We start from the raw sequence: 25,644 nt of genomic DNA on the forward strand, positions 1-25,644 counted from the left end.
GAGGACTAGTCAATCCGATTCCGACCAGACACAGGTGAGGTCTTATATCAAGACCTACCTAGTGGCAATAAAAGCGGCAAAATCTAACCATTTTTCCGCTCTTATTGCATCTGCAGAGAACCGCCCAGCCGCCCTGTTTAGAGTGACCCATTCCCTTCTTCGGGGGGGAGTGCGGGAAGATCCCTTGCAGGGTCGTGCTGAGGATTTTGTGCAATTCCTGCACGATAAAGTCGCTCGGATTCGGGATGGCTTGGACTCCGATTGGAAGAGTCCACGGGAGGAGACGAGGGCAGGTCTTGAGAATGTGATCTGGGAGGAGTTTGATCCTGTGACTCCCGAGGATGTGGACAGGGTTCTGGGTAAGACTAGTGCCGCCACATGTTTATTGGACCCGTGTCCCTCCTGGTTGGTACTGGCCTCCCGCGAGGTGACACGAGGCTGGCTCCAGGGGATTGTAAGTGCTTCTCTGAGTGAGGGTGCCTTTTCTGCCGCCTTGAAAGAGGCGGTAGTGAGGCCCCTCCTCAAGAAGCCTTCCCTGGACCCGGCTGAATTAGCCAACTATCGTCCAGTCTCCAACCTTCGTTTCGTGGGGAAGGTTGTTGAGAGCGCGGTGGCACGACAAATTCCCCGGCACCTGGATGAAGCTATCTATCTAGACCTGTACCAGTCGGTCTTCAGGCAGGGATACAGCACAGAAACGGCATTGGTCGCGTTGGTGGATGATCTCTGGAGGGCTCAGGACAGGGGCTGCTCCTCTGTCCTAGTCCTATTAGATCTCTCAGCGGCTTTTGATACCATCGACCATGGTATCATGCTGCAGCGGTTGAGGGGGTTAGGAATAGGGGGCACCGTTCTGCGGTGGTTCTCCTCCTTCCTCTCTGACCGCTCGCAGTTTGTGTTGGCAGGGGGACAGAGGTCGACCTCGAGGCGTCTCGCATAGGGAGTGCCGCAAGGGTCGGTCCTCTCGCCCCTCCTGTTCAACATTTATGTGAAGCCGCTGGGTGAGATCATCCGTGGTTTTGGAGTGAAGTGTCATCTGTACGCTGATGATACTCAGCTGTACATCTCCACCCCGGACCACCCCAACAATGCCCTTGATGTGATGTCTCGCTGCCTGGAGGCCGTGCGGGTCTGGATGGGGAGTAACAGGCTCAGACTCAACCCCTCCAAGACCGAGTGGCTGTGGCTTCCGGAGCCCCAATATAGTCAACAGGTGCCATCGTTGACTATTGGGGGTGAATCTTTGCCCCCCATGGAGAGGGCTCGCAATCTGGGTGTCCTCCTGGATGCACGGCTGTCTTTAGAAGAGCATATGACGGCCGTGGCCAAGGGGGCCTTTTATCAGGTTCGCCTGATCCGCCAGTTGCAGCCCATTCTGGACTGGGACGCCCTGCACACAGTCACTCACGCCCTTGTTACCTCCCGGTTGGACTATTGTAATGCTCTCTACATGGGGCTCCCCTTGAAGAGCACTCTGAGGCTCCAGCTGGTCCAGAATGCAGCCGCGCGGGTGGTTATGGGTGCAACTCGTTGTGCCCATGTGACACCCCTCCTGCGCGAGCTGCACTGGCTCCCGGTGGTCTTCCGGGTGCGATTCAAGGTGTTGGTTACCACCTTTAAAGCGCTCCATGGCATAGGACCCGGGTATCTTCGAGACCGTCTTCTGCCACCAATAGCCTCCCACCGACCAGTCCGCTCCCACAGAGAGGGTCTCCTCAGGGTGCCATCGGCCAAGTTATGTCAGCTGGCGACACCCAGGGGGAGGGCCTTCTCTGTGGGAGCCCCAGCCCTGTGGAATGAACTGCCCCCGGAAATACGTAAGATCTCCGACCTCCGCGTGTTTCGCTGCGCACTGAAGACCCTATTGTTCCGCCAGGCCGGGCTATCAACATAATAGTTTTAAATTGGGGTATTTTAAATTTCTGGGGTTTTAATTGAGCCAAATTATTTAATCATTTTAAATTTTAATTGCTGTTTTGTCTTGTGTTTTTAAATAGGCTGTACACCGCCCTGAGTCCTTCGGGAGAAGGGCGGTATAGAAATAAAATTATTATTATTATTATTATTATTATTATTATTATTATTATTATTATTATTATTATTATTATTATTATTAAGATTATACATACGCCTGTCCAATTGATTGGGGTTAGGCCCCGAGGCTGAACTTGCCCACTGTTTCTTTAATACCTCCCTGAACAATTTAGGTCCTGGGATTTCCTCCGTCTCTACCACTGGTTTTTCAAAAAGGGGAACTGAGGGATCAGCTTCTCTGGAAGAAGACGGTTGTGATGCACCCAGCCGGGTGGTCAGCTTAGCCTTATGTAAAAGAGAACGAAACAATTGTGGTTTAAACAGCTCCACAAAAGAGGATTGGTCAGGAGGTAAATACTCATCATCAGAGAGGTCAGCCTCTCTAGCATCCTCCCCAGAAATTGACAAATGGTCAGATAAAACAACAGAGGGGCCCGCAACCCCAGTTGGAACCTGGCCCTCATCTAACTGAGAGCCTTCCCCCTCTGCATATGAACATGAAGCTGAAGTGCAGCGTTGTAACTCAGCTCGAATTCCTTGTTGTATGGCAGATTGAAGAAAGGAAACTAATTCTGGAGAGATATTAACCTCCTTCTGAACAGCCCCCCCCCCATCTGAGGCCTGCAAACCAGGAGCCTGAGCAGGAGGCACCTCAGCAGTGTCCCTTGAAGGAGAAGGGTCAGATTGCGCCCCAAATAAAGCCTCCCTCTCCTCCCCTTGAAGAGGAGATACATAAGTCCCACCATCAGGGGATGGTGGGGTAGATCCTGGTTAGGGGCTTGAGTCATCTCAGAGACTTTTTTTGGGGAGGGGGGGCAGGAGATGCCATGCCTGGAGTGGAAACCTCAGGAGGAGCGGGAGTTGAGACTTCCCTGATAGAGGCCTCTTTGATGGCCTTTTGAATAGATTTCTCTATTGCCAAATGCAATCGAAGTTCCTCCTTGGCCCGGGCCTCTGCCTCTTTCTTCTCCTTAGAGGAGGAAGATGTTTTCGATTTTTTGTGAGGCCCTGCACAAGGGCCTGGTCCCGTGTCCTCTGGAGCCAGGCGCTTGGAGGCCTTGTTCTGGCGACTAGCCATATCTCAGGGATGAGACGCCTCCCAATGCTATGAGGAAAAGAAAGAATGCCGCTGTCCCTCTCATGACCACTGGTCCTTCCATCCTCAGAACGGGCTTTCAGGTAAGACAAAGCCCCATCTCACTCTACTGTTCATTCTTGCAAACCAGGACCCAGTTTCTGCCTCACAGTCATGAGCAAAGCAGGAGGGCAATTGATTTGCAATGCAGCCCAACAATCCCTCTTTCTCCATGGAATGGTTTGAACAATGTTTTTTGTTGGGAGAGGGACAAAAAAATTGTGACAGAGAGTGAGTGGTTTGAATTCCATAATTGTGACCAAGCCAGCTCCATCTTCTTTTTTTGCTTCTTTTTAATCTAAAGACTTGACTTAAAATACAACATGGAAGTTTATACTTATATAATTTTGTTTTTCTTCTTTTGTTTGCTCTTATAGACTTTATATTAACAGTGTTCAGTAAGGCATTGACATGGTGCCCCACATAGGACTTTTGCATCCTTTGACCTAGTAATATGTCTTACATTACTCCAGGTCACACCCTTTGGCCTAGTAAATATGTCTTATCTTACTTTAGGTTTAGATTTAATAAGCTGGTTCAGCCTTCCTGTTCCTGGTACCTTCTAGATATGCAAATTCAGTGCACAGCTCTTAGCCAACGTGCCTCACGTCCTAACACTTCTGGATGGTGCTAATTTGTGGAAGACTGTTGTTTGTCCACCTAGTACAAATAATTCACTTTGAGTAAATCTTACCCGTTTGATAGAAAGCCGGTTTTATTAACCACAGCAGCCAGTTTAGAATGTATTGGTTCTTCTTTTCAAATAGAGTTTAAAAATTAAACCAGCTGACCATGACCAGGGGCATAAGAAATATATTTGAAATGAAATGGTGCATCATTTAGAAAGGAAGCAATTATCCTTTTCATTTCCAAAAGCATCACATTTGGTTTTTTTGAAATTGGTTTTTATAGTTAGAAGACACGCAGAAGAAAGTATCATACAGTGGGTGTCTAGTTACCTAGAGACTGTCAGTAGCTCAAATTTTTATGAAGCAATTTGATTTTTTGTTATGATGATTCCTTTTCCAATCATCTTAATATACCTTTGGTAACTAATTAGTGTCTTACATTGTGAATTATTGCTAACGGGGACATGCTGAAATATTGGGGTGGGGTGGGGAACAGTTATATTTTTATTCCCTTTCGCTACTTGTCTCCCCCAAATTCTATACACCCAGGGATGCAGTATTCTGACAACAGATCTTTAGGAAAAAGGAGCCACTGACTCTTTAGTCACCTTTTTAGTGCACTGTAATTGGAATATTTACTATTGGCATTACTGGAAAGAAGGAACCAGTGGGAAGGAAGGCAGCAATATTACAAGGATTCTACTTCCATTACCACCACTATCATAATTCTCTCAGATTATAATTTCCTGATTCCATAGACTAGCCAGTCTCCAAAAAAGCAGGAACAAAAAGTCTTATGTATGGACTTCAGAGAAAGATAGATGGCTCCAAGTCATAGTCGATTCTGTGGTGCCTCTGAATAGAACCTCATAAGATTGCCTTCTTAAATTGTGAAGTGCTGTCCAGCATTTGTATTCCCAGTAACCAGGTACAAAAAGTAATTATTTTACAAGAATCAAGGCTGGGAGGACATCCAAGTGAAGAGAAGAACTAAACTCAACCATCTGAATCTCAATGGAGTATGCTAGTGAAGATTATTATGTTAATAGTAACATAGCAAAACTATCCATTGGGCTTCAGTTGCAACAGACAAATTACTCTCTGGACATTCATCCTCCAAAAAAGTGAACATGTTCTTTAGATCCAAAGTAATCTAGATTTAAAATCTGAAATCTCAAAATCAATTTAATAATCACACTAGATGTACCTTATTTGTGTCAATTTCTGTCATTTGCAAGATATTGTTTTGTGAATGACCTGAAGGCAACTTTTGTGTAAATTTCGTTTTTGTAGAAAAAAAATTGTCTAAATTTTCATCATTACTATATGAATTACATAACATCATTGCATGAATTACATAAACATCATTACAGTACATGAATTACATAAACATCATTACATGAATTACATAAATCACTGGGGATGGTATACTGTAATTTATTTAATAGACATTCAGGAAGAATGGCACCCCTTTCACCAAAAACAAGCTTCACTTTGTCTGTATTACTAACACTATTTCATTTTCTCAGTACAATTCAGTCCTGTTCTTCATATAGACTAAAAAAAATATGCATAGGAACTGTGCCTTCATAGTTCCTTCTTTCTTGATGGTTTCTTTACTGAATCATGATCTCTTAACTCTGACTCGAAAATGTTTCTGAGACATGTAGAGTTTAGACAATTAACTAACAGTATGCAGCTCATATTTTCAATATTCAGCAAGAATGGTTGATAGCTTTGCTTCTAGGTCAGTTAGACTTAAAAAAAATTTTTTTTGAGGCATTGTCATCATTAATAGAAATCCAGGATATAAATATTTCTAACCATATTGCTTGAGCTGAGGTTGCATTATTGACACACTTTAATATTAATGCTCCCTACACATATCTTATTTTATTGATTTCCATAGCATTAACAATATGTATTATTAAACAAACTTTTTAGGCATAGGCTTTAAATCAACTTTCTCCAATTTGATGCTGTTCAATTACCATCAATCTGGCCAACCAGAGGCTAGCAAGTTGAGGAAGACTAATATAAATTGACCTCAACTATTAAAGAGTGAAAGTAAAGATAACGTGATCTTTATGTCATCCTCAGGTCCTGGTCACTTCAGGCAAGAGCCTAGTAGTTTTCTTGAAGTTGTTTGATGTTGCTTTCATCCACAATAATTTCTATATTGTTATTATTCCTTGTATGTCCAGATGGTATACATACATCTGGGTTCCTGGTGGTCTTCTATTCAATATTAGTTTAATATGATTTGCCCAGATGGCATAGTAGGAAGTAATCATGTCTTGGGAAATGTCCATATTGGAGTATTTGGTGGAACAAAATATTACAATTGCAGGTAGGCCTTGATTTATAATCATTTATTTAGTGACCATTTGAAGTTAAACAACACTCAAAAAGTGACTTATAACTGTTCCTCTCACTTACAACCTTCACAGCATCCCCATGATCAAAATTTGGGTTCCTGGCATTCAATACGTAATGGTTGCAGCCTCCTGGTATCATGTGATCACCATTTGCAATCTTTCCAGCTGACTTCCAACAGGCAAAATCAGTGGGGGAAGCCATAATAACTTAACAACCACATGATTCACTTAACTTCAGTGATTCACTTAACAACCACGACAAATAGCTTGTAAAATTGGGTGTGACTCACTTGGGTATGACTACCTTGCTTAGCAACCAAACCTCTAGTCTCAATTATGGTTGTATCTTAAGGACTGCCTGTATGTGACAGTTTGTTTTTGCTGTATGCTGCTGATTGTGTTGCATAATTTAGATTGTAACCACTCTGCCAGAGCATGATCTTGTCATATTTGTTTAAATATCAAGCATTTAAGTTAATGTTGAAAATGAATGAATGAATACACTTTGAAAGAAGCATAGCATAACTGTTGGTTGGTAGATGAGCTTTCTCAAGTTGCAAAAGTGTGTGTGTGTGTGTATCCAGTCTGATTAATAAATTAATAAATGTAGTTTAACCACAAGAACATATTACAAGTGAAGGATTTTCAGATTGATTGATTTTGTATGTGTGTGTATGTGTGGTATATATATTGTAGTGGTTAGAGCACAGCCTTTGACATGGAAAACCAAGGGTTGAAATTCTGGCTGGTTCCTATCTAACCAATAAAAGTCCTTGGATAAAGCTCCCCTAATGTTTCACTTGCCTATGTCAAATATAAGAATGACATGAACTAGCAGATTTCTGCCAACTTGGACATCACTTAAATTAACAGGTTTATGTCAGATTTTGGGGAAGCAAGACAATCTAACAACAATTGGGCTACTGGAACAGACCATACACGAATGATACAAGAGAACCTAGAATTGATGGAATGCTACTACAACAGGAGACCTAATGAGTAAGGATATATGAATAAGTGTGGATACATGAATAGGCATGAGTTTGCTTGGTGCCCAACCAGACAGAAATGGTATCAGCTGTTAAGACTGAAAACTATCATTCATACAGTGCATAGACTCATTTATTTGCCTTTTGATAAAAGATAGCAACATTTATATTGAAAAATCCAGAATCTCCTTGTTACACAAGAATCTGACTCATTGTCTTATGAAATCTGTCATACTCTGGACTTAACTTTCTGTACTAAATGAAATGGAAATGATTTTTAATTGGTGAAGGCTTTTAACACTTCTATCATGGATGTATTACTAACAGCTTAAGAGGTTCCGATTCTTTTAGATTTCTAAGTGGCTTGTGATGTCATTGATCATAATATATAGGCCATCATTTGCATTGTTGTTTTGTAGGTTAGGTAAGATCCCAGTGGATCCTTCCTAAATGAGGGCATTACTGAATTGGAAGATGTTAAAACATAGCTGAAATGGAGAGGCTGAAAGCAAGGAAGTCTGATACAATGATCTAGATATAGATCATGCTTTCCTTGTATTTCAAGAACAACATACTAATATTCCTGGATAGGACATTATTTCAGTATTCCCAATAACAGCATCCATGGCTTAAAAATTTGTTTTCCAAGCTTCATTGATCATTATTTTTTAAACATTTTAGATCAGTTGTGTATTAAATGATCACATTAAAGCCTGAAAAAAGGAAAGGCTGTTTCCTGCAAGTTTTGAATCATCTCTTATGAATAATGTTGGAAACCGCTGTATGCCTGAATGTGTTGGGAAGAATGAACTGACTCATTTGAATGAACTAGTTATTTTTTTTAAATGTAGTATTATAAGACAAACTGCTTTATAGTTGAAAGAAAAAAAAAGCTCTTTGGGGCTACAAGGATTTGAATGTGGGATTTGTGTGCAATTTATAAAATAGCCATATAATCTTTTCCCAGATTATGTGGCTATTGCCTACCATCGCCATGGCACCCCGACAAAAAAGTTGTTTGGTTTAAGAAATTGCAGGTCAGTATGTATTCATGTTCTGGGCTTCAACATTCCTTTTTGGCCTTAAATCGAAAGCACCACATAACCAGATTGTATTGCAGTGGTTATATTTATATTTATTTACATTATCATACACATGCTATGGGTTTTAGTTTTGCAGGCTGTTTTTCCTCAATCAAGTACAATTTTAGTAACGTAACATTTGTTCATATTACTTCATTTGTAGACATTTTTGTTACAAAAGAATGAATAGCTAATATTTAGTTAATTACTGTTTCAGAAAGTCATCATTTGTCATTTACACATTTTCTTCTTGTATTCCAGTTTCTTGTAAATGTTGGTTAATAGCACAACGGGCCGAAATTTGTACAGCTATGAAGAATTATCAAAAAGCCCTTCATGATGCAGAAATACTGTGTCAGAATAAACCCCATTGGCCTAAGGTACAGTATCTGTTTGCAAGTTGGAAGTTAAGAAAAAAACAAAATATCTCTTTGCATATAAGAAACAGGAATTATCATGTATAATTTAAATCTCTTCAGTGAGGGTTTCTAGCTTGGTGCCTTAACCATTACACAAAGCTGATTTTTCACTAGCTGCCCTCCATTCTTTGGGTATACATACCGTCTCTAAAAATATGTAAGACACATTAAATGATATTCAAAATAATTGCAGCATTACTTCTTATTCCCTTCTGTAATTTTTCAAAGTATGCACGGCCTAGTTGTTTGCATTTCCCACACTTAAATGTATCATGTGGGATTAAAATTTGCACCCATCATTATTTTCCTTTGCACCTTTGTTTCTTATCTTCGTTTTCTGTTCTGTTTTGAAATACTGTCATACCCTTAAGAGGTAAAGGCACTCTAGCCAATATTTCTTGAAATCACAAAGCTTTAACTCCTTATCTCCTTTCTTCCTTCTTTCTTTCTTTCTCTGCATGCAGGGTCATTATGTCAAAGCACAAGCTCTTTCTGGATTAGGAAGGATTGAAGAAGCATTGAAGGAATTTCTTTATTGTGTTGCCTTAAACCCTGAATGGAACTCAATGAAGATGGAAGCCCAAAAGGTAGAATATTATAGTTTTCATCCATAATCAAAGTATGGCACTTTTATGTACTTAGTTTTAAGTTTCTACAGCTATGTAATCTGACCCATATAAACTATAGAATAGTTGTAGGTGAAGCATTAATTGTTTAATTATTCAATATCTTTATTCTGCTTTTTGCTCATGGAAAGCCAGTGATTAGCTAAACGAAAATCAAAGCTATTGGGTAAACTAAATATTAGGGTGATTTTTTAAAATACTGTGTTAGTATTTAACACAGTAACATGAAAATTCTAATTAATATAATTTAGTCTAACGTTGAATCAGTCACTTTTTCTCAACTCACCTATTTTCATGGGAAACTAGGAGGAAGGAAAAAGTATGCTCGCCACCTTGAGTTATTCATAAAAATAATGAAGGCATGATTAAAAAAAAGTAAATAAAGTAGCCAGTGAATTAGATACTCATATAATTATTAATCTGCTTCTGTCAGCCTTCAAGCATCATTCAACCATGAATAAACTTCCAACTAGGAAGTAGCATGACATTTGAAATGATCCTACATTTAGTGGTCTTGTTTTCATTTTTCTTAGTGGGATAATGGACAGGATAACAGTTTGGCACATAATTGCATATGAACGTAGAACCCTTTATGTATGAGCTGAATTTTATTATATTTCTTTCTTTTTTTTTTTTAATTTAGATAATGTGTGAGATGTTTTTCCCAGCATTTGAAAATGTTCCTGATAGTTTAACAACACCTTTTTGTAATCGGACCTCTTATACAAGATTGAAACCTGCATTTCTAAGTAGCATAAATACACAATCTTCTAGTGAAGATGGGCCAACAGCAGAGAGCTCAAAGGTACTTAACACATGAGTCTGCTCTTTATTTCAGGACATTTTATTATATTCAGTATTATATTCAGAAGTGTACTGTTATCTAGTTTAATTTTAGCTTTAGTTTTAGTTTAATTTGGGAAGTACATAGCTTCCCAAAGAAAACTGATTAATAATGGAATAGAATGGAATGGAAACCAGAAATAGTGATTGGTTATTAAAATGACCAAAATTGATGTATTATATAAAAATGATTATGATTCAATATAAGTTCAAATTTGCATATTTGGAGAGTTCTTTTTAAAAGCAGACATTAGCTGTAGGCACTAGATTCCAGTTGCAACCATGGAAGCTATTCTATCTTCTCATGGATGTTTGACAAAATTTAAGGAAGTGAGAACCTCGGCCATCATAAGTCCTAATTAAAGTACATACGTGGTAATTATGCTTTATGTTGAAACCATAAATCTGAAAAAATTGTATTAAAATACAGTTCATCCTTTTGTGTTCAGGTCAAGTATGCAGAGAAAGCTTTACCTGAGCAGCTGATTCACTTATTTTCTGAAATATCCATATAGTCTAGTCATATTATTTATTATTATTTATGTTATATATAAATAATAGAGTTGATAGAAGCAATTCCAGCAGAAGTCATGTAACAGGTTGCCAAACTGTTAGTTCTCAGTCATGGCTATGATCAACAAAGGTATGTCTATAGAAGACACATTTTTGTCTTTATGTATTTATATATAAACAAATGTTTTTATTGTAGGAGGCCATGTTGAGATTAACAAGAAATCCTTCCCAAGAGAATGATGTCTATCGCTGTATTGATTCTTCAATTTCCCATCATGATTTCTACTCTGAAGAGAACAAGAAAACATTAGGGAAAGTCCTCTCCAGCCTACCCAGTGCAAACTTGAAAAGAAAATTTTCTACTGATGGGGGAGACTTACAGAATCTGGATGTCCCTAGCAAAATTCATAGAAAAGGTCTGTTGCAGCCGCTTACATGCTCTCAATTTTTTTTTTCTCATTGCTTGCTGTTTTTATTTTAGAGGGAAAAAACCCTACAATTTTGAATCTTTTTGCTAGTTATGGAATATTTTGCCAAAGTCAATCTAGCAATTCCTATTTTAAACTGAATAAGTTAAATTACTCAGTATTTTGTGTAAGAAAAAACATAAATCATTTCAACGATCAGTAATAACAATATGTTATAACTTTACATTAAATGAAAATGAATATAATGTGACATTCGTTATTCTTGCAGTTGTAAAGAATAAAACAAGTTATAATGATTAGGATAGACTAGAACAGGGGTGTCAAACTAGCAGCCCGCGAGCCAAATGCGTCACATGCAGGCCATGTCTACCCCAGCTCCGTGAAGGGGAAAAACGTCGTGAAACATCATGTGATGGTAGTGTGATGCAACGAGTTTGCCACCGTGGACTAGAATATAAAAAACTGGAATTTGCAACGCAAAGAATATTAATCAAATTGAACAAAATACACAAGCTGCGGTCTGGGTCGTCTTTGCTCTAAATAATAGATTTCTTATACAAGGGAATAGTTGTGGTTTTTTGTCACCATAGTCTAAGATGAAGCTTTCCAGTTGCATGTCTGGAATCTTTGTTTAATTTTTCAGAACAAAAGTTGAATTGATTATTTGTACTCATTTTAATTCTTCATAAATGCACAGTGTTTAGTCCTCTGTTCCTCCCATCTGATAATTTTACAACTCACTGGAAATTATTAGTTTTTGAAAGACCTGGTACATCCTCCTCCTCCTCCTTTTTTGATATTTTGAATTATCTAATGAGGTTGTTCATAAAAGGAATCATATTTATTTCAAACGTTCTTCTTTTTTTTTTTTAAGATGGAGATGCTACTTGTGAAAACTCAGCTTCCCTTCCCATAAAAGAAATTCCTACAAATCTCATGGATGCATCTGACTTTGAGTGTTCCCTTTGTATGAGGTATTAACAAGCTGCACAAAATGTCTTATTTTATAGGATTTAAATTTCAGCAGCAGTTGTGTGTATCTTACTTCTCTGGACTTAGAAGCATAAGTAGACTGAAGCCGGATTTATCATCACACCAAATGCTGTGATTTATGTTCTTAGTCAGACATCATGACATAAGTATGTAAGTCACAGTATCATGTGATAACACATTACAGTCATACAATTTTAATATTATAATCATATATATATATATATATATATATATATATATATATATATATATATGAAATTACAGCAAAATAAGCTTCTATGCTGTTCATATTTTATGTTGCTTTTGATATTGTTATTGATATTTGATTTTGTTGATTATTTCTTGATTCATTATGTTAGAATTTTTTGCTTGATGAACATTTTATAATTCTGTTGTAATGAAAGCTGCTGTGAGTTCTGAAGAGATACAGTATGCTAATTTATTAAATAAGAAATAATACATTAATATATTTTCAGCTCATTAACCTTAATTTTATAGTAAGAATTCAACATTCCTCTTACATAATTGTGCTGAGAAACAGTTTTTGAAAATGAATGAGAGTTCTATGTCATAACTTCAGAAATAAGCTTTTTCTTTAGTAAGAATGGGCTAATTGTGTGGTAGGTGCATGATAATACCCCATACTGTATATTTCAAGAGCAGATTACGTACATGTGATATTATGCAAAATCTGTGGTGTTGTTCAAAATGCTTTTAAATCAAGTTGATCTTAAAGTTCCAAATTCCAAAAATTGTTAACAAATGCTTCTGTTGCACGGTAGAAGAAGCCTGTAATAATAATTAAAAAAAACCCAGTGCATTTAGAATTCAAGACAGTTCCAATGTAAAATACTCTACACACTCATTCAAGATATGCAGATGAATGGATATATGAAATTGCTATTTTCATGTCTTTTTCAGGTTATTCTACGAACCTGTCACTACTCCTTGTGGTCATACGTTCTGCCTCAAATGCCTTGAACGTTGTCTGGATCATAATCCTCACTGTCCACTTTGTAAAGAAAAACTTTCAGATGTAAGTTTTCCCCATCCCATTGCCAGAAGCTGCTTAAATAAAAGGCTTGTGTTTCTTGAACCTTTAAGGGCCCATTTACCCCTTAAGCCACCTCCAAAAAAGGGGAGAATTGATCTGATTTTTGGAAAGGGCTTCAGGGTGTTTTTTTTTTAAGGGTACAAAACAAAAGCTCAATAAGCCAATTTAATACTTGAAAATCAAAGTCCCATGTGAAAATTGCAACCCTGCTGAGTCTGGTGTCCTGGAAATGAAGAGGGAAGGACCAAATGTGACTCGCCCTAATACAGATAGGTAATATTTGTGATGTTATATATACATATAGGTAATATATGTGATGTTTGACTTGTCTTGCCAAACAAGAAGAAAAAAGGTAGCTTTCTTTAGCATCACTTCAATATTTCTCAATATTGTATTTCTCCACCTTGGGCACTTGATGTGTGAACTTGATAGTACAGTGAGCCTTGATAGTACAGTGGTTTAGTGCACCCTGTTATTAACACAGCTGCCTGCAATTTCTGCTGATTCGAATCTCTCCAAGGCTCAAGGTTGACTCAGCCTTCCATCCTTTCTAAGGTAGGTGAAATGAGGACCCAGTTTGTGTGGGCAATAAGCTGACTTTGTATAAAATATACAAAAGAATGAAGGCTATTGCTTAACGCATTGTAAGCCACCCTGAGTCTCCGGAGAAGGGCGGCATATAAATCAAATTAAAAAACAAAAACAAAACAAAACTTCAATTCCCAGAATTCCCTAGCTGGCTGGAGAATTCCAGGAGTTGAAGTCTACGTATCTTCAAGTGCCCAAAGATGGGAAACACTGCTATATATTTCAGAATTATTTTCTGAAAAAGCAGTGCAGAATAATTAAATGGCAACTCTTATGTGCTTATTATAGCCACTTAAAACCATAACAGTATATTACTAAATACAGTAGTGATTTGCTTTTTGTGGTTTTAAGTGCTTGACTGTAGTATTCAGTGCAAATTCCTGATTCCATTTTAAGGTGTTAAAACATAAAAACATTTACTTTACCATTCTATTCTCCCGGTCAGTTTAATTACGAATTAGTAGAATAGCTAGAACTGAGTAACGTGGATTCTTAAATTCCCTTTATAGTTTTTGGCAAGTCGAACTTACAAGAAGACCATCCTTACTGAAGAATTAATAGTTCGCTACTTTCCCGAAGAATTATCTGAAAGGAAAAAGGTTTATGAAGAAGAAATGAAGGAATTATCAAAGTAAGTGATCTTCATTTATAAAGAGAATATTAGTAAAATTAAGTGAGTTGATTAAATAACTTGTTTATATTTTCATAATATTTATAATTCTCCGATCTTCAGATAAAAAATATTTTATTTTACCATACTGGTATGGTATATGTGAAAGAAGACATTTTAGCATTAATGTGTCAGTTCTTCCTTTCTCTTGACTTTTCATAGAAAGTTTGATTAGAGAACCTGCACCTCGTAATCTGGGTGTCCTCCTGGATGCACGGCTCGTAATCTGGATGTCCTCCTGGACGCACAGCTGTCTTTAGAAGAGCATATGACGGCCGTGGCCAGGGGGGCTTTTTATCAGGTTCGCTTGATTCGCCAGTTGCGGCCCTTTCTGGACCGGGACACCTTGCGCACGGTCATTCGTGCCTGGTCACCTCCCAACTGGACTACTGTAATGCTCTCTACATGGGGCTCCCCTTGAAGGCACTCGGAGGCTCCAACTGGTCCAGAATGCGGCCGCGCAGGTGGTTATGGGCACGACTCGTGCCCATGTGACACCTCTCCTGCGCGAGCTGCACTGGCTCCCAGTGGTCTTCCAGGTACGATTCAAGGTGTTGGTCACCACCTTTAAAGCAGTCCATGGCTTAGGACCCGGGTACCTTCAAGACCGACTTCTGCCACCAGTAGCCTCCCACCGGCCAGTCCGCTCCCACAGAGAGGGGCTCCTCAGAGTACCATCGGCCAAGGTATGTCGGCTGGCGACACCCAGGGGGAGGGCCTTCTCTGTGGGAGCTCCTGCCCTGTGGAATGAACTGTTTGGAAAAGCAGTTCCCAATCTTTCCACCTTGGTGGCTAAGCTGGAGCAGGTGGGGTGTGTGAGTGGCAACCCCATGCGTGCATGCACAATTCTGGTGTGAGCGGCAGGTACGCACGCCCTCCGTTCGCACAAATGGAGCTTTGCCTGCGAGCAGAGAGCGCTTGCATGACCATGCTAAAGCTCCACTCACATAAGCAGAGGGTGCTTGAGTGGAGAGCGTTTGTGCTTGCATGCAAAGCTCCTCTTGCACCACCAGAGAGTGCTGATGCGTGAAGTTCCATTTGCATGAATGGAGCTTCGCACGTGTGCGGCCTCCACTCACATGAGTAGAACTTCTTGTGCAAGCACAAACGCCCTCGACTCAAGTGCCCTCTCATGCCAAGTGGAGCTTCGCGTGCACGCTTGTCCATCACTGGCATGGCCCGGTTTCGAACCGGGGATTGGGGACTCCTGGTTTGGAGGATAAATATGTAAGATTATATATGAAACTGCTGGTTATCTTGTACAGAGAAAGCCTTTGTAAAAGAATAAAAGTGATAGAACAGAGTTCTTATAGGACCAAACTGTTGTTCATTTTATTCTAAATCCCATATTGTCCCTGTATGTATACAATCAGATGTGTTTCTTACTACATCTGATTTTAGTTGTGTAGTTGTTTGAAATAATAATTATGTAACAAGCAGGCATACTACAGAATGAAACATCAATTTTTTATGAGAACTGTAGAATGTTCCCAATTTCCAATTTGCCCACTATCCACAAAATTTTGCCAACTTCTCATATATATATATATATATATGATAGACTTTTGCCTTAAGCATGTACTGTACACCTTGAAATATTTCAGCTGAGCATGGTCTTTGCTATGCTAAGTCTTCTCTTGTATTTGTTAGTAACAGAAGAGAGATTCAGGGAAGCTGAGCGAAAACACGAATACAGTGAAGCTTATTTCATAAGTAGTTTTAAAGATGGATTTCAATTATTTGTTTTAACAGATATTGACCTGCATAAGCATAAAAGTAAATCTTCCTTCTCTTGCAGTCTAAATAAAGATGTTCCCATTTTTGTATGTACCATGGCTTTCCCTACCATTCCTTGTCCTCTTCATGTCTTTGAGCCCCGTTATCGATTAATGATAAGAAGATGCATGGAAACAGGCACTAAACAATTCGGCATGTGTTTAACTGATGAACTGAAAGGGTAAGCTAAGGTTTTAGAATTCCTTTATAAAATACTGTATTTCTGGGTGCAAAAATGGTAGAAGGGCTTATGTCTTATCAGATATGGGAAAGTGGTCTCATCGGGAAAGTGGTCTCATCAGGAAAATGAGGTTTGTTGTTTCTTGTCCAGTGTTGGGGAATATACCAAGTTCTAGCAGTTGGCTGATCAGTAACAATCTTAGTGTAAACTTTCTATTTGGGAGAAATGCATAGTGTTTAAGGAAAAATCTGACCGTCTAGACTGGACTCCCAATTTATGTAGATCTTTGCTTTCCATAGTCTTCTGGTGGGAATTTAATGGGAATTGCAATCCAGCTCATCTGAGGGTTATTAGATTGGGACAGGTAATCTAGATGCAGCATCAAAAGAACTCAAGTAGTAATTTCATAGCTTTTTACAGAACTGGAACAAGTAATATTCCTGCAAGCCTTTGTACCTCCTGTTACAATGTTAGTCCTAATAATTCCTTTTACAATATATTTAGGCAGGCTACAGGGAATCTATAAGGGGAATCCGTCCTAAAATATATTTAGAATCACAGCCTTAACATGGCTTTGTCCCTTCAGATTTGCAGATTACGGCTGCATGTTGGAGATCAGGGATGTGAAGTTTTTCCCTGATGGGCGTTCAGTTGTTGATACAGTTGGCGTTCGACGTTTTCGAGTCATAAGCCATGGTCAGCGAGATGGATATAATACTGCAAACATTGAATATTTGGAAGACGAAAAGGTAACTTTGTAGTGCAGTAGTTTATTGTTACCTCATCTATGGGAAAAAAGTTTTGTGAACCGTCTTTTGTCTTCTAAATTACAGGTCAGCCCATAATCTAACTTTTGGTTGCCTTTGTTGTGGTTTTTTTTCTTTAGCTGTTGCATAAATTACCCTGTTTCCCCCAAAATAAGACATCCCCTGATAATAAGCCCAATCAGGCTTTTGAGCGCATGGCAATAAGGCCAAGCGCTTATTTCAGGGTTCAAAAAAAATATAAGATAGGGTATTTTCGGGGAAACATGGTAATTTTTTAAAGCCAAAGCTGAAGTTATTTCTCCCCTTTTGTTTCCATTCCCTTACTAAAGTGATCAGCACCAAATTCCTTTAATAAACCATCTTTTTAAAATCAAAATGCCATATTCTGAAGTTTTAAACACTCAATTCAATACTAAATCCTACCATATTAAAAATATATTCCTGAGGAGATTTACAGCATTACTGTGCAGTTGTTCAGTCATCCTCTTTTCCAGAGTAGTGTTATAAATAAGGAAATGGTGTTACAGAAGCATGGTCTAAAGGAAAATAGGAATATGAAAAACAGATATTCCATCCAAATTACTTCTGTTTATATATATTTTTACACAGACAGGAGATTTTGAGCAGAAAATGTTAGGAATGCCATTTTCTAATCTGCTTGCAAATTATATCAGCTCTTCGAATGTGTAGCACCAATTTTCTTCTTTAAACTGATGCAAAGGTATTAGCAAGCTCTATCAGATCACATGTTCCTTATGCATGCTTTGGTCAGTGGCTTTTAATCCTATTAATTTATATGATTGGTTTTTCTAAGAGTATAATGTAAAGCAGCTCTAAAGAGAAATACAGAAAGAATAGGCTCTCCCCAGTTAAAATTAAATGGACTGGCATTCTAGATGAACAATGGTGTGTAATCCAGAGTTAGTATTTTACTGTCATTTCACAAATATAATTCAAATATTCAGATAATTCATATGTATTAAAATCTGCAAACAGTTTTTATATCTGTACTGAAAAATGTTAGTTCCCATGTTCTGTTCTTTTCCACATCAGTCTTCATCATGGATTGTGAATAGAAAACAACCCACTAAGTCAGGGGTGTCAAACTGGATTTCTTCGAGGGCCGGATCAACATTGTAGTTCTCCTCCTCCAGTTGGGGGGAGAGACAGGATGGACGCCTCCTGCAGCACCCTGCCAGCCAAAACGGGGTGCAAGGGCCCCACACATGCCCCAAGCACCCTGTTTTGGCTTCCAGAAGCACTGCGGGCCGGTCCTTTGCTATTTCCAGGCCGGCCTCGCGGGCCACATTTAAGCACCCCGCGGCCTTGGGCCTTGAGTTTGACACCCCTGCACTAAGTGATCAATTGGCAAATAGCCCTAGTAATCAGCAAGTAACCCAATTTTCACTATTATCCGATTGAATACTGAACACCTACCTTTTTTTTTTTTTTTTTAATTTGATTTATATGCCGCCCTTCTCCGGAGACTCAGGGCGGCTTACAATGCGTTAAGCAATAGCCTTCATACTTTTGTATATTTTATACAAAGTCAGCTTATTGCCCCCACAAACTGGGTCCTCATTTCACCTACCTTAGAAAGGATGGAAGGCTGAGTCAACCTTGAGCCTTGGAGAGATTCGAACCAGCAGAAATTGCAGGCAGCTGTGTTAATAACAGGGTGCGTATACCACTGTACTATCAAGGCTCTTTTGTGCTGCTTTCTTAGAATTTTGGGCTGATTCAAAAGGGAGGTGATTTTTAAAAAGTCCCCTGTTTAGGATATTTAAAAGTAAGTAAACTCTTTTTAGAATGGTATTTGCTTTTGTTAATGCTGTATATAACATGCATTTATTTAAATTTTCATAACTCAAATTAGGTTGAAGGGGCAGAGTATGAAGAGCTGGTCCGCATTCACGATTCCGTTTACGATCAAGCTGTGTCCTGGTTTACGTCTCTTAAAGACAATATGAAAGCACAAATTTTAAACCATTTTGGACCAATGCCAGGGAAAGAACGTGAGCCGCAGGTAAATATGCAATGGTATATCAATGCTAAAAATGAACAGGGTACAACAATAAATAACCACAGGGAATAATATATGCAAACGATTCACATAAAGTTAGTGCTTAATTTAAAATCTGTGAAGCTAAAATATTCATAAATTGTGTGAAAATACAGAGGATATGAAGTTGAAAATTGCAACTCTTTCATCTTTTTTACATATGGTGTATATCCACTTATGGCTAGTTTTTTAAAAATTAAATGACTTTGGCAGTGGCAAATGAGAGGAGAAAAAGAAGAGTTCCTTGCCCCCTTCTTTCTTTATTTATTTATATGCCGCCCTTTTCCGGATTTATATGCTGCCCTTTTCCGGAGACTCAGGGCGGCTTACAATGCGTTAAGCAATAGCCTTCATACTTTTGTATATACATGCTTAGTAGGGCTTTCGGGGGGCCCCCTAAGCAATGTTCTTTTTTATACAAAGTCAGCTTATTGCCCCCACAAACCGGGTCCTCATTTTACCTACCTCGAAAGGATGGAAGGCTGAGTCAACCTTGAGCCTGGTGAGATTTCTTCCCTCAATAGCTCCCAGTGCAGAATATCTGATTTGTCCCCGTCTTCCAGATCCTTCCCTACCATTTGTCCACTTCTGCTTCTGTTAATATTTCATTGTGGCATAAGCTAGTAGTTCACCTGTACCCCGCCCCCACCTGTATCTCCAGACTCTTCCTGACATCCCAATAAGCCTTATTCTATCATCCTGTTCATTTACCTCCATTCTCCCAATGCCTTGCCTTCCCTTCTTTCCTCTCTGCTCTGCTCTGATTTTGGGGTGGGGTGTGGGAGAGAAAGCAAAGATATATTTATAATTGTACTTATAACCGCTGTAAAGAAGATTTTCTTTCTCCTCTATTTTTTAATAGTTTTTATTAAAAAGTTTTGTCTTTAAAAACAACATAAAAAACAACCACAAATACATAAAAACAAAACATAACATAACAAACAATACATACCATCTAAGGTCATTTTACAGCTTTCATTTTTCATTTACTTTTTTTCTTACACTTTTATTTATTTTTATTATTATTTTTTTATTATTATTATTTAAATTTCTATACCACCCTTCTCCTTTCGGACTCAGGGCGGTGAACAGCCAAAAATAAAACATTTGTACACAAAAGTTAAAATAGTTTTAAAATAATTAAATAAAGTTTGGCCCATAATTTAAAACATTTCGATTAAAATCAGTATCAATTTAAAAAAACAATATAAAATCAGGCCAGCCCGATTTTTAGCTGTGATTTATATCTTTCTGTATTAATTTAACCTTTGTTTTTCAAACTGTTAATAAAATTATATACGTAATTATACACAGCCACTGGCAAGCAGTTTGCTGTGTTACCTGAAGAGGGCACCATGAGTAAATCTCAAGTGTTTAACCCCTTTATAGGGCAAAATCCAATAATGAGAGGTATCTTTCACAGTGTGATAATTAAAAAAGTGATTATTGTAAAAGTCTGTTGGTAGGAATCCATAATTTGGCTTTCAAACACACGCAACTCCTGAAAATATATTGGTGGCTATTTAAAATGTGCCCTGTTCTCATTTACTTTTAAATTTAAAAAGATGTATCCCAGTTGCATTAATCCAATTATATTTTTGTTTTTGAGATTGTATTTTGGGCTACTGTAAGATGCACTGTATTCTCTACCGAAACCATAGTTCCATTTCATTTTGCTCACATAGACTAATATTTGTTTTTACAGCAGCATTTGGACAAATTGTGAATTAACATTTTAGACTGAGTTGTGTTTCCTTGGTTGCATTTACCTTTTCTTAGACTATGAGTCATACATTTATGTTACAGTGCATAATGAAATTACTCCCTTAAAACCAATAAGGCAGTTCTGCGAAAATAATAATATAGAACGTACTTTAATGTTGTGTTCCTTCCTTATTTGTTTCTGTAAATTTGTTGTATTTCTATGGCCTTTAAAATCCCTTTTGAAATGAAGTCATGTCCAAAATCATGGGTAAGAATTCGCTTTTGAGCTAGGGGGTGCCTGTTTTTGTTGGCCAAGAGTTCAATGAGAACAATTATGTTCTTTCAGATAAACAGGGTGATTGTGTTTCAGGGCTTTTAATTCCATGGGGGATTTAGTCACTTCAAGTGTGTTTAATGTTTCTGAAGCCTCAAGTTTTCATACTGTAAATCTGCAGGAAATTACATTCATAATGCTTGATGGTTTGCTATTGAATTTTGGCACATTACCCACTGGTCTATGTGGGAGCCAGAAAAAGCAGTTTAGTGTTTGGTTTGTCTTTGTTTTAGGTTGATATTTTTTCTATAATTGCAAAATATCAAGATAATGACAATAATGTTGGGGGACAGTCTTACTACATAAAATAGGGAGGAAACCGGTGACTCTAGATTTTGCTGGACTGCAATTTTCTGCATTCTGTAGACTACAGAAATACTTTGTGGGTGACCAAGAACTATTTTCAGTTCCTGCATTCTGTGAACGGCACAGAATGTTGTCTTCTTAGATTTTCTTACAGCTATCAGATGGTGTTCTATCTGCTTGAATTATGTTACTAAAAACAGTTAATTTATTAATATTTTCTTTACAGAGTAATCCCAGTGGTCCAGCTTGGTACTGGTGGCTGTTGGCAGTATTACCACTAGAGAACAGAGCCCAATTGGCCATACTTGCCATGACTTCACTTAAAGATCGTCTCATTGCCATTCGCCGTGTATTAATATTTGTGACCCGCAAAAGACCTAGATGACACAGTCTTATTTGTGAAGATACACTGAAAACAGCTGGTTTCTAATGCTAATAAGAAAACAGTTGGCAACTGAACAGTTCTTCCCTCTGCTCATTTAAGCATTCATTCTTCTTTGCACTCGTTGGACCCAATAGTTAATCAAGTATTCTGTGCCTCTTGTCCTGGAATAATCTGAGCCTCTTGGAAGTTATGCCACAACAGAGCGTACAGTAGTTGCAGGCATCAACTGAGTACATAATCGCCATCTACAAATCATAATGAGACAACTGAGTCAGAAGTACTAAAATGTCTACAAATCCCCAGTTGACATTTTTATTTCTTTGTAGAAACAAACTTGGAGTAGTGGATTAGAAACTGAGAATATGCATTGTCAGAATTGTCCTTATGGTAGCCAGTTGAAAAGGAATTCTCAAATGTTCCTCTGGAAGAAAGCACCAAGAGCAACTTTTTATCTGCAACATGTGGACAGAAATATCGGAAGTAAATGGGATTGCCAGGATAAAATGTTCCACTTCCAAAGAACATTGTCCAAAAGAGTATCTGATGAACAGCTTTGTGGCTGGTTATAAGCCAATTCCTTGTGTTTGTAATTTGCATGCTGTATGTATTGAGAAAACTGTTTCATAATATATCTAAGAAGATTGAGTCATTCTTCCTTCCCAAGCCCCCCTCCCTTCAGAATGACATCAGGAACTTACAGTAAGGAGATACCTGTGGAGAGCCTTGTAGTTGGGACATGGAACTAATAGCCTCTCATAGTGGACATAATTGTGTCTTAGGGAAAGCTTCTCTCTGCCATTAAATACTTGAGATTGCGAAGCTCTGTGGCTGGATCATGGCCAGCATATTTAGTGTATATCTACACTGTTAATTTCAAGCTCTTCAGCAATTATCTTACTAAAGGCTGTTGAAAAATCGAATCACCATTTCAATTTTATCCTTCTAGTTTTGTCTGGAAGTAACACTTACGTAAAAACCATCCTTACTCACAACTGCCATAACCAGCCTAATAGGTTCTTCTAAGAAAACGTAGTTACAGATACTTTTGAAAACCAAAACCTTAATATTACTTGTTATGTACCGAATACTGTTCGTGCTTGAAGTTCTTGCTGACATGAAAGGAGACACAAATGGAATCCTGTACTGCAAATTTCAATGCAAGTTTAAATTAGATGTAAATATATCTGTATTTTGATGTCTTCGTATATGTGGTTAACTTTTTAAAAATGGTCGAATTATTGGAAATAGTTTAGTAGTTTAGTTGTAAACATGAAACAGCAAATCAGTATTGCTAATTCAAACTGCTGGGATCTCTGAATTTCCAGAAACAAACGAACAGGACATGAAAATAATATTAGTTCTGGTTTTAGAACATAGTGCAAAGACACAGCAAGGTAAAAGATACCGGTTGTAAAAAAAAATTAATCTGGCAAGAAAATAATGACAATACCAAAATATTTCAAAAGTGCCTCCTTTATGAATTAGAAACAGCATGTGCTCTTTGGACAAAGGCATAGAAATTTCATATACAGGAAGTCTAATCATCAAAAAGACTGATTTTAGTAAGTGCTAAAATTTTGTGGTATTAGAAGTTTGTCTAAAAAATCTTGACCAGATAGCAGTTGCCTAAGACTGATCAACACAACCTGAATGTACTGTAATTGCTTCTTCTTGGAATTCACCTTTTGTAGTTAAGTATTGACCTGTGACTGCTCTTTCAATTGTTAACTGTGCAACTTGCAAATGAAGCTCTAATAATTTCTGCCATAGCCTTCCTGCAAGTTCTGATTTCTTTACTAGAGTTTGTAGATTCTCTTTCAAGTATTTTTTATAAGTTTGCACCTGGTCCTGGCTGACCTTGATTGATCTTGAATACTAAACAAAGTCAGTTCTCATTACTACTTTGATGGGAAATCATCTGGCATCTCTAAAGCTGTATGTGAGACCAGAAAATTTTTAAAAAAGGAGGCCATGGCAAGCCACTTCAGTATCATGCCAGGAACATCGCATGAATTTCTCCAGGTAGTCACCAGAAGTCAAGTGTGATATTAACTGTTTCAACATTAAAGCCAGAGAGAAGGAAGTTCTCACTCTGTTCTCCTTTCTATCCATTCCCTGGGTGCTATCACACTTTCCTTCAACACAGCTGTCTTCCTGTTCATTCACTGGACTCTAAAAGCTTCCAAGTTTTATCAAGAAAGAGGTTTTTCAAAATGAATCTCAGTGGTTTTTTGCAGGGAACTTGGACCACCTTCATTTTTTTCACAGTAGTTGTAGCTGTGATTTCTTGGACTGTCTCTGGCAGGATTTGGGCTCACGTCTTGGTTTTCTCTTTCCCTTTTCTATTTTTTGTTCCTAAGTTACTGTTTTGGCACTTCCCATTTTTGAGGCAGAATCCTATATACTATCCCTGAGATTCCCTTCTAATCTTTTGGATGAGGAATTTTATGAGAGTCTTCAGCATGGTACTTTTGCGCTTTAAAATCAAAAGCCAGGCTGATGAGCTTTTCAGCCATCAGAACTTGGTCACCTCAGCAGGAATATTAACATAAGTAAATGATGAAAGCCAAAATTTTTATGTTCTTTCTCTTAGGCTGATCAATCTGGCAATTTACAGAGAACTGAGGATTGCACTGTCCTCGTCTAAAATGCTTTGCAGAAATAATATTCAGAACATAATTTTATTGAGTATAATAGGGCTGCAAAGGCATCCCAGTCACTCCTGTAAAAAACAAACACACAAAAACCTGAAATCCATAATAGGTTTGCTTCCAAATAATAGGTGAAGCTTAGGCCATTTTAAATTTCACCACTCATGAAATATTTGCTACAGTGGCCTTTATCTACTGTTTTCAAATATCCTTTTTCCTTTCAGTTGCTAAGGGTGCTTTGGGATTTTGATAAGCTGATAATCAGCAGATTTCTGCTCTTTGATTCATGCTGCAGTTCATTTTCAATGAAAAGAATAAGATTTGTTCAGAAAACTGTATGCATTAGTCATACAGCGCCTTGCATAACTGAAGGTCTGGTGTTGGGTAGCGCCTTAATTTTGCAGCACTAGAATGATTGTATCAACAAAGCACCATAAAAACAAAATCTGGCGCTCAATGACCAGTTTTAAAAAAATATTTAATGTAGATAAAACTTGAAACAAATATACTCATGTTTTGAAACTAGTTGACGTGTGTATGTGAATAAGTGTAGATTGTTGTACATATGTGTAAATATAAATTATTCCTTACTTTTTATACTTAGTAAAACAAAAGTCAGGTATGTGTTACAGCTATGTTTGGCACTCCGTTGCATAAAACCAAACTTTTTTTAAAAATAAAATTGCTGCAATGTTCTTTTTGTGTATATTTGGAATATCCATGGGAAAATGTATTTAAGTGACATTTCAAATAAATAATTTCTGTTTGCCATTGTCATATTTAATTTTTCTAACTATAAAGCATGAGTAGTTTTATCAAAAGTCAAATGTTGTATACATTCTCTTTTGAAAGAAACTGTAATCTTATTTTTTCAAAACATTGAAATTTAGCTACATCCAATATTAGTCTGTTATTTTCTTCATTGGTTGGATACTGTTTGCACATGGATATTAATGTGCAAAGCATTATCTGAGATTAAGAACAACAGGAATAGCTTTTTATGTATCTGATTTCCAGGCATTTTCTCTTCAGAATTGCACTATCTCTTCCTAATTCTTTCCTTGCCTTACAGGAGGAGAAAATGTTAACAAGCTCTT

The 25,644-nt window shown here is 37.9% G+C and overlaps 1 protein-coding gene across 1 annotated transcript in view; it reads left to right on the forward strand.

Moving 5' to 3' along the window:
- LONRF2 (LON peptidase N-terminal domain and ring finger 2) overlaps positions 1–25,316 on the forward strand; it is a 43,080-nt gene extending 17,764 nt beyond the window's left edge. The window contains exons 2-12 of the mRNA XM_070943352.1: positions 8,509–8,627; positions 9,131–9,253; positions 9,936–10,097; positions 10,845–11,064; positions 11,951–12,050; positions 12,991–13,105; positions 14,221–14,342; positions 16,180–16,338; positions 16,925–17,087; positions 18,982–19,131; positions 21,738–25,316. Of these exons, the coding sequence (XP_070799453.1) occupies positions 8,509–8,627; positions 9,131–9,253; positions 9,936–10,097; positions 10,845–11,064; positions 11,951–12,050; positions 12,991–13,105; positions 14,221–14,342; positions 16,180–16,338; positions 16,925–17,087; positions 18,982–19,131; positions 21,738–21,896 (1,592 nt within the window). The 3' untranslated portion in view covers positions 21,897–25,316. The remainder of the gene's footprint in view (positions 1–8,508; positions 8,628–9,130; positions 9,254–9,935; positions 10,098–10,844; positions 11,065–11,950; positions 12,051–12,990; positions 13,106–14,220; positions 14,343–16,179; positions 16,339–16,924; positions 17,088–18,981; positions 19,132–21,737) is intronic.
- Positions 25,317–25,644: the final 328 nt, after the last annotated feature.

Source organism: Pituophis catenifer, unplaced genomic scaffold (genome assembly GCF_029215685.1).
Source record: "Pituophis catenifer annectens isolate HBS135680 unplaced genomic scaffold, rPitCat1.0.hap2 SCAF_4, whole genome shotgun sequence".
NCBI lineage: Eukaryota > Metazoa > Chordata > Lepidosauria > Squamata > Colubridae > Pituophis > Pituophis catenifer.